Source organism: Hibiscus syriacus, unplaced genomic scaffold (genome assembly GCF_006381635.1).
Source record: "Hibiscus syriacus cultivar Baekdansim isolate YM2019G1 unplaced genomic scaffold, ASM638163v2 tig00110597_pilon, whole genome shotgun sequence".
NCBI classification, from domain to species: Eukaryota; Viridiplantae; Streptophyta; class Magnoliopsida; order Malvales; family Malvaceae; genus Hibiscus; species Hibiscus syriacus.
Window position 1 is genome coordinate 4,522,218 of NW_024062795.1, and position 9,917 is coordinate 4,532,134.

At 39.4% G+C, this 9,917-nt stretch overlaps 1 protein-coding gene across 1 annotated transcript; it reads left to right on the top strand.

The window, feature by feature from the left end:
- LOC120134100 (cytokinin riboside 5'-monophosphate phosphoribohydrolase LOG5-like) lies at positions 1 to 1,414 on the top strand. The gene is made up of 7 exons (XM_039150578.1): positions 1 to 150; positions 254 to 351; positions 432 to 462; positions 561 to 660; positions 761 to 831; positions 928 to 1,071; positions 1,274 to 1,414. Exons 1-7 carry the CDS (start codon positions 31 to 33, stop codon positions 1,391 to 1,393), a joined length of 684 nt encoding a protein of 227 aa, XP_039006509.1. The 5' UTR covers positions 1 to 30; the 3' UTR covers positions 1,394 to 1,414.
- Positions 1,415 to 9,917: the final 8,503 nt, after the last annotated feature.

Sequence of the window (9,917 nt, forward strand, 5' to 3'; positions counted from 1 at the left end):
AAGGGAACTTGATCACCAGAATCTCTGGGAATGGAAACGGAAGGGAAAGTTGTGAGATCAAGATTCAAGAGGGTGTGTGTTTTCTGTGGAAGCAGTACTGGCAAGAGGAAATGTTACAGAGATGCCGCTGTTGAATTAGCCCAAGAATTGGTACGTACGTTCAAACATCTACTGCAAAACACTCTCGAACATTAACCTTTCTTTTTTGTGTTAGTTTAAGGGTTTTCTTTTACATTTTTGTTGTTTTTGAAAGGTGGCAAGAAGATTAGACCTTGTTTATGGTGGAGGGAGTATTGGGTTGATGGGTTTGGTTTCACAAGCTGTTCATCATGCCGGAGGGAATGTTCTTGGGTACACTCATCAATCTATGTACTCATTTTTCTGGTTTTTGTGTGTGTTCCATTTATTGACTTATATTGGCTGTTTAACAGGATCATTCCTGTAACTCTAATGAGCAAAGAGGTGCAAATCAAATTCTTTTTTCCTTTTCATATTTCACATTTTTCTAGCCGCTCTAGCTTTTGAATTATGTGTTGAGAATGTTGCATTTGGAGCCACAGATAACTGGTGAAACGGTTGGGGAAGTGAGACCAGTAGCCAACATGCACCAAAGAAAGGCAGAAATGGCCCGCCACTCTGATTGTTTTATTGCCCTACCAGGTCCCATGCATCTCTCTCTTTAAATATATAATATCCATTCCAACACCTACATCATCCCGCATGGAGTGCTCACTTTTGCTTCTCTTTGTTGTTGTTTCAGGTGGATATGGAACCTTGGAGGAGTTACTGGAAGTGATAACATGGGCACAGCTGGGTATCCATGACAAGCCTGTATGCAAATTTTTTGCTTACAATCTTTTGTTTCCATTGATGATTTCTGGTTTCCTTTCTTTTGAAACCCCAACTTTTGTTTCCAAAAATACGCAGGTGGGGTTGCTTAATGTCGATGGATATTATAATTACCTACTGACTTTCATCGACAAAGCCGTGGATGATGGCTTTATCAGGCCATGCCAACGCCACATCATTGTCTCTGCACCAAATGCAAAAGAACTGGTCCAGAAGCTCGAGGTGGGTTATTTATTGCCTACAACTGGTATTCTCTTCAATTGTTATACTTTTGTCATCAAACGTTTGTTTGCTAACAAAATGAGGCTCATATATGGAATACTGTCTGGTTGTTTAGATAAAAAGGAATCTCTCAGATTACTTTCTTGGGTCCTTTTTTCACTTGTTTGCCTGTAAATGGTAGCTCTGGTTTTGTTTTGATTAGGAGTACGTGCCTGTGCATGATGGAACCATAGCCAAGGCAAGTTGGGAGGTTGAGCAGCAGCAAGTGCCGCAACAGGTGGGGTTCAATGCCACTAGTTTGCAGACTCAGATCGCTCTATAGATGACAGACATGAAGGAAATTGAAGAAGAAGAATAAAGTAGGGGGAAAAGGTGTTTTAGGCTCTTAGATTTTTAACTAAGATTTTTGGGTCAAATACCAACCACACCATAATGATATTGGTAAGGTTTGAATGGACAAGATAAAAGAGAGAATAGTGACCAAAAGGGTGTATTTTTGTGGAATGTTAATTGCTAAGCTCATTACGTTGAGTATTTAGGCTAGTATATTGGCATCTAGAATCGTGTACAAATATCATAGCAAGAACAAGCTGCAAAATCCAAAAAACCAGCAGCTTTTTATTGTATGTATCATGTATGTCAATGCACAAAGAGCATGCATTAACTTAGCTGAATGCCCGATTGTTCCAGAACTAATCTTTTTGTTCTGGCAGTTTCTTTTAAGCTACTGGTATGATGAATCATTTATACATTTGCATCATTTTATAAACATTAAAAAGCTGGGGAACTCTGGTTTTAGCCTAGTTGGGGACTTACCCTTTGCTTGAAGCCTCTAGGTTCAGAAGTTTCAGAAGTACATTACTGCTACAATATCAAGCTCATTTGCAAGTACTACAGGAAAATTTTAACTATAGCATAACATTGAAGACTGTATCTTGTCCACAATATTAGGGGAAAAACCTAACTTCTCTCAATAGTATATGTCAAATTGACTTCCCTTTTACCTACACAATAAGTAAAATTTCACAAATCCTGCCTCTGGGGTATAAGAAAAGTTCCATAGCCTTTGGCTTGGATGGGACATTTAGCGGAAAGGTTCATATGTTTTTGTTTCAGATGTGATGGTTTCTATATAATTCCATCAAGCAATATACGGTTGATTTCGCATGAAAACTTCTGGTCAAGCCTAACAAAATAACCTAACTTCGTCCTCGTATCAATTTTGGCTGCCATTGGTTTTTCTTCTCTAATTAACCAGTAAATAATACCAGGAAGTTGTTAAAGTGTAAGGCTCATTTTAGTTAGATTCTTACAAAGTTGTTAAAGCTGCGTGATGAGGTTCGACGTTTGTTCTATCCTAGTGCTAATTGTGTTGAGATTAAAGGAAGTTGGATTTGAAAGAATATTCGCGATGGAAAGGAAAAGGTTAGTCGGCACTGCCTTATTTGGTTCCGGCTCATATTCCTAAGTTTTTCTTATATTCATGGATGTTTATTCTCGATAGATTGCCTATCAAGGATAGGCTTGTTCGGTTTGATATTATTACTGATGATGTCTGTGGCTTGTGTGGCATTGGAGTGGAATTTCAGAACCATCTCTTTTCGGAATATTCCTATACGAGGAAGGTTTGGGGTGCTATTTTGCACTCGTGTGGTTTGAGATATGAGTTGTTTTGCTAGGAGGATTCGCTTCGTTGGGTGATAACAAATCTAAATGGTAAGTCTCTTTTGGTGCATATTCTTAAATTGATTTGGACTGGTTTTGTGTATTTCATTTGGGAAGAGCGTAATCATAGGCAATTTAAAGGGTTGCCTCGATCGACTGATACGATTGTCAATAGAATTAAGGAGGCTTTTAGGATTAAGTTGTATAGATGTTGCATGAACGATTAGATGATATAAATGAGTAATTGTGAATCGAATGGGGTTGATCTAGCTGTTTTGTATTATTAATTGTAGCAACTTGTCTACTCTCTTTTTTAGATTAATATAATTTTACTTATTCAAAAAAAAATACCATAAAGCTAACTTATTGATAATGAATTGGACACTGATATAACTTCTAAAGTAGACAATATTTATTTAAATTATCGAATTTATTATAACTTGAATCGAACAAATGTTGTACTGATAATGTGGTTTTGGGGGTGGCAATGAGACTCTTGTCTGGTCCAAATAGAGTGATTGGTGCCTCGAAGAAGCCTGTTTCATCGGGATCAGGTTCTGGGGCAACGCGACAGCAACAGTTGGGGACCGATTTTAGTGGTGGCCATGGCCGTGGCCGCCTTTAAAATTTTGTCAAAAGTAGACCATGTGATAGCTGTTGTTCATCAACTCCAAGGTAAAGGGGGTTAGTTGTTGCTGCAACCAACGCAAAATCTGAGACAACGGAAGCAAAATTTTATGACAGTGACGAATTTTTAAAAATTGTAAAGATACATGCATAAAATTTTAGAAGATAAAAATAAATTATAAATATAAAATATAAAAAAGATAAAAAATATTTAAAATATATAATTATTTAAAATTGGCAAAGAATGAATGTTCCTCTCTGTTCCACCTTAATTTATGCCTTGCTTAGGGCACCACGCTCCTTGTTCCATACAAAATTAAAACCGTTAGTACTTTTGAATGTCTGAAAATTGCAAAATCCTTGTTTTGTTATATATATTTGGTTTATGTACTAAGGACCATGCTCCTAAGTTAATTTTATTATGGTACAAATAATTTCTTGGACAAGATCAAACGATTGATTGTTACTATTTTTGTCAAAAAAAAATACAAAGACCCAATGATTGAACATAAAAAAGATGGAAGTCCCAGTCAGAAAGCTATAAGGTTTGGTGGGCTGCCTAAACCAAAAGAGATGATGCTCAAATAGTTTGGGGAGCAAATAATAATATTTTAGATGTCAGATTGACTGAAGAATATAGAGCCCATTGCCATGGCTAACGTGAAAGACAATCCTTTCACCGACATGCAGAACCCCCTACGCCTATGATTATACACCGAACCCAACCCACTACTAATACCTTACCTTACCTTACCTTACCTTCTATTGTGTTCCTTTTTTTACTTTTCTATATTCAAACAGTTTATTTAAAGGGTATGTATTATCAATTGGTTAAAAAAATTGTTATTTCTAGAAATTTCAGATTCAAACATCATAGATTGATAATGTATTTAAGCGTTTATTGTCAAATGACTGAAAATCTTTAAAACATATACCATCACTTACAAACACCTTGATTAATAATGTTGACGAAAACGGGTAAAGAAAACGAAAGAACACGAGAATTTTACGAGGTTCGGCAATGTGCTTACGTCCTCGGTGCCTAGGCGGCGCTAGAAGTTTTATTCAATGATATTTTAGGTCTAGGTTACATCTCTATTTATAATAGAAAACCCTGGTACATAATTACAAAATCAACCCTGTACCGTACCGCGGGGGCTGCGCCCCCACACCCCCAACCCACATAATTCGTAACCCCACAACGAGACTTTTTATGAGCCATACATAACAAATCTCCACCTTGGCGAATATCCTGCCCCTTGGAAACTTCAATGTGGGTTGGGTTACCTTGCTTCTTTAACAACTCGAAACATTCAACAAGTCCAAACAATGCTTGAACTTGTCTGTCGTAACTGGCTTGGTGAACATATCAGCGGCATTCTCATCAGTATGTACCTTCTGAAACAAAACCTCTCCAGATGCAACCAACTCTCTGATCTTGTGGAACCTTACATCAATATGTTTAGTTCTAGCACGATACACCTGATTCTTAGCCAAGTGAATAGCACTTTGATTATCACAAAGCAACTGAACTCCACCTTGTTGAACACCCAACTCCTTCACTAAACCAGTAAGCCATAAAGCTTCTTTTGCAGCTTCAGCCGCTGCCATGTATTCAGCTTCAGTTGTAGATAGTGCCACGACAGATTGAACAGTAGACTTCCAGCAAATAGGCCCTCCACCAAGAGTAAACACATACCCTGTCGTAGATCTTCTATTATCCAAGTCACCTGCATAATCTGAATCCACATATCCTACAACCAAAGGATTATCCCGCTGACTCCCAAAAACAATTCCATGTCCCACAGTACCCTTTAAGTACCGAAAGATCCACTTGACTGCATCCCAATGTTGCTTACCAGGTTTAGACATGTACTTACAAACTTGACTAACAGCATGAGCTAAATCAGGACGAGTACATACCATCGCATACATCAAGCAGCCAACATTAGAATACGGAACCTTTGCCATATTTTCAGCTTCCTTATCTGTCTTAGGGCACTGTTCTGATGAGAGCTTAAAGTGATTCGCCAATGGAGTGCTAACTGGTTTCGCGCTGCTCATCGCAAACCTTTCTAGCATTTTCTCAACATAACCCCGTTGAGATAGCCGCAGTTTCCTTGAGTCTCTGTCCCTGCAATTTCCATTCCAAGAATTTTCTTTGCAGCACCTAAATCTTTCATATCAAATTCCTGACTCAATAAAGTTTTCAAACCGATAACATCATCCATGTTCTTCGCAGCAATCAACATATCATCAACATACAGTAATAGAAAAATAAAAGAACCATCATCAAGGCTCTTAACATAGACACAACAATCATACTCACATCGGTTGTAGCCAATCTTGATCATATAGGAGTCAAACCGTTTATACCATTGTCTCGGAGACTGTTTAACCCGTACAAAGATTTCTTCAATCTGCAAACTAAATGCTCGTTTCCAGGTTGAGTGAAACCTTCAGGTTGCCGCATGTAGATCTGCTCCTCTAAATCACCATGCAAAAAGCAGTTTTAACATCCATCTGCTCTAAATGCAAATCCCAACTAGCCACCAATGCAAGTACTGCTCGGATTGAAGTGTGCCTGACCACAGGAGAAAAGATTTCATCATAATCAACTCCTTTCTGCTGTGAAAAACCCTTCGCTACCAAACGAGCCTTGAACTTCTCCCCCTCTTTTTCTGTTACTGCTGGTTTCTTCTTATACACCCATTTGCAACCAATCGGCTTCTTACCCTCAGGAAGGGGAACTAACTCCCATGTGCGATTGTGATTCAAAGACTCCATCTCCTCAACCATGGCTGCCATCCACTTGTCGTTTTCCTGACTAGTAACGGCATCATGAAAAGTAACTGGATCATCACTGCTAACAGTAAGTGCAAAAGATACCAAGTCTTCAAAACCCAATCTGTTCGGAGGCTTTATATTCGTCCGTCTCACCCTGTCTCTGGCGAGACTATAATCCTGCAAATCATCCGTAGTGGAACCACCAGAAGTCGGTTGAGAAGTTTCTGGTTTCTCAACTGGAAACTGCTCGAAATCTACCACTGTCGTGTCTGCTTCTGCTGCAACATAGACTGTTCATCAAAAACGACATCTCTACTAATCACAACTTTCTTCGCAACTGGATCCCAGAACTTGAATCCTTTGACACCTTTCTTGTAACCCAGAAAATGCACTCCTTCGATTTTGCATCAAGTTTGGATCTCTCATCAGCAGGTACATGCACATAAGCAGGACAACCAAAAATCCGTAAGTTATCAAAACTAACATCATGACCAGTCCATACCTCTTCTGCAACTTTCCCAGCCAGCGATGCCCTTGGCGATCTGTTGATAAGGTAACACGCCATGTTAACAGCCTCAGCCCAGAAGTGTTGGGAAGCCCCGCATCAACCGCAAACATCTGGCTCTTTCATTCAACGACCTGTTCATTCGTTCCGCAACACCATTCTGTTGTGGTGTCTTGCGCACTGTAAAATGCCTCTGAATCCCATGCTCCTTACAGAATTGTAGGAACTGTGAATCTGTGTACTCCGTACCATTATCAGACCGCAAACACTTGATTTTTGTCCTGTTTGGTTTTCTACCTCAGCTTTCCACAGCTTGAACTTCTCAAAAACTTCAGATTTCTGTTTCAAAAAATACACCCAAACTTTCCGTGAAAAATCATCAATAAAAGTAACATAGTACCTAGATCCACCCAAAGACGATGTCGTGGAAGGCCTCCATACATCAGAATGCACATAATCAAGAATCCCTTGAGTTGTGTGCTTCGCAGTCTTGAAACGGACTTTAGTCTGTTTACCAAGAACACAATACTTGCAAAAATCGAGCTTACAGCTTTTGACACCATGCAACAAGTTTCTCTTGTGTAATTCTGCCATACCACGTTCACTAAGATGAGCAAGGCGCATATGCCACAATTTTGTCGTATCATCACATGACTCAACAGAGTGAACTCCACCTGCAACGGTACTCCCTAACAATCTGTAGATATTCCCTGCAGTCATCTTGCCTTTCATCACAGTCAATGCTCCTTTAACAATCCGAATGGTTTCCCTATCCTCGTCAGCCTTAGGGATAAAACCATTCTTGTGCAAAGTGCCCAAAGAAATCAAATTCTTCTTCAAGTCTGGGATATGTCGAACACCACTCAACGTCCGAACGGAGCCATCGTGCATCTTAATTCTGACATCACCAATACCAACAATATTGCAACATCGATCATCACCCAAATAAACCGAACCAGAATTAACCGGCCTGTATGTCGAAAACCATTCCCTATTTGGCGTAATGTGATAAGAACATCCAGAATCAAGAATCCAAGCATCCGTCAATTGTGTCGTTGAAATAGAAAGCATATCACCCTCACTGCAATCAGAAGTATCATCCTCGACCACGTTCACAGACTTGGATGAGCCATCACGCTTCTCATCGGTCTGCTTTTTCAACTTCGGACAGTCTCGCTTCATATGTCCCGCCTCCTTGCACTTGTAACAGTGAATCGTCTTCTTATCCCTGGATTTGGATCTGGAATTCCGCTTCCCGGACCCTGCCTTCTCTGGCTTCCGTCCACGATCTCGATTACCCTTGACATATAAGCTATCGGCTTGAGAGCTTTCCCCTGCATTCTGCTTCCGCTAGTTGTGAGCCAACAAGGCTGCAGTAATCTCCTCAACGTTGATAGTCTCTTTCCCATATGTAAGAGTAGTCACCATGTGTTCGTAAGAGGAAGGCAACGAACACAACAGAATCATCGCTCTGTCTTCATCCTCAATTTTCACATCAAGCCGAGCCAGATCAGAAACGATTTGATTGAAGACATTCACGTGTTGCGCCAAATCGTGATCGTCCTGCATCTTCAGCCCATACAGCCGCTGCTTCAGATACAGTTTTGTCGTTAAGGATTTGGACATAAACTGACTTTCCAACTTCCTCCAAATTTCGTCTGGAGACGATAGATGCATGACGTGATACATGACCTCGTCCGCCAAGCATAATCGTATGGTTCCTGCCGCTCGCTGCTGCAATTCTTCCCAATCTTCCTCATCCATCGACGCCGGCTTTGTAGGTCGCAAAGCCTTCAAGATCCCTTGCTGCGCCAATAGATCCTTCACCCTCGTTTGCCATAATCCGAAGTTACCCTGACCATCGAATTTCGCGACTTCGAATTTTGCTCCTGACATCTGATACCAATTGTTGACGAAAACGGGTAAAGAAAACGAAAGAACACGAGAATTTTACGAGGTTCGGCAATGTGCTTACGTCCTCAGTGCCTAGGCGGCGCTAGAAGTTTTATTCAATGATATTTTAGGTCTAGGTTACATCTCTATTTATAATAGAAAACTCTGGTACATAATTACAAAATCAACCCTGTACCGTACCGCGGGAGCTGCGCCCCCACACCCCCAACCCACATAATTCGTAACCCCACAACGAGACTTTTTATGAGCCATACATAACAAATAAAAAATGAATTCAATATAACACCTTTGAAATATGAATCTTTGCTATGGAAGAGATGGAAGAGTTATGTGGGTAAAGGAAATAAAGAAAAATAAGTTTTTACCTTTATTTCTTTTATTCCGATGACAAATCAAATCAATGAAATTCAGCCTTATTACCTAATGGTCTAATTACTCATTTGGTCCCTCCACATTTACTCTCCGCTTTAAAATTTCCTTTTTATGGCCATTTGGGCCCAATTCACATTCAATTAGGCTTGAAGCCCAACAATTATAATCACATATTCACATCGGTTCATAGACCTCTCGGAGCAACTCACTCGAAAGTTCAAAATGTTACAATGCAATCACTTAACGATGATCAATGAATGGAAGGCAACAACGAAATCATTAAAGGGAACAATGAATCTAGTATCATATGAGAATGAGGTCATCAACGGTCGATAATAATGAACGATGGTGAATGTGTAAGAGAAATGTGATGAACGGCTAGGGCTTAAGGACTAACCAAAAAAAGCAAAGAAAGGAAATATATTGAACTAGTATTTTAGTGATTGGATTATAATTACATGACGGAAATGATCAAAATCATCTGTTTATAACTAAAAAATTGATTATTAGACGCAACTAGCTACTGGACTTCAACAGCTAGCCCAACAGACTTCTAATAGCCTATAACAAAAATTCAACAGAATTACATCATCTAACATATATAGTGGGATTGTAGGTGAACGATAAAATTATTAACATTTTTCGTTCACAGTCGTAGCTGTAGGGACCAAGATTTTTGTACGATAATAGGCACTTTAATTTCAATTTACCATGTCAAATGTTATTTTAATTTACGGAATTTCAAATGTCATTAAGTACGTGAGAAACCATTCTCTTTTACTATTCTTTCAAAGACCAAATAAAGGAACAGCGCCATAGCAAGCCAACAAAAGTTGGATCAGTTCACTGTTTAAAATACACTAAGAAGATCAAACATGTAAGTTTATTTTTTAGATTCCAATGGGAACTCGAATTTCACGTCGATGAAGCCCGAATCATCCCCACCGGTGTAGCTTGCACGTTTATTGATTTCACT

Coding starts and splice junctions, on each gene's coding strand:
- LOC120134100 (XM_039150578.1), top strand. CDS start 31: ATGGAAACGGAAGGGAAAGTTGTGAGATCAAGATTCAAGAGGGTGTGT. Junction 832..927: donor TGGGTATCCATGACAAGCCT/GTATGCAAATTT, acceptor AAAAATACGCAG/GTGGGGTTGCTTAATGTCGA. Junction 1,072..1,273: donor AACTGGTCCAGAAGCTCGAG/GTGGGTTATTTA, acceptor TGTTTTGATTAG/GAGTACGTGCCTGTGCATGA.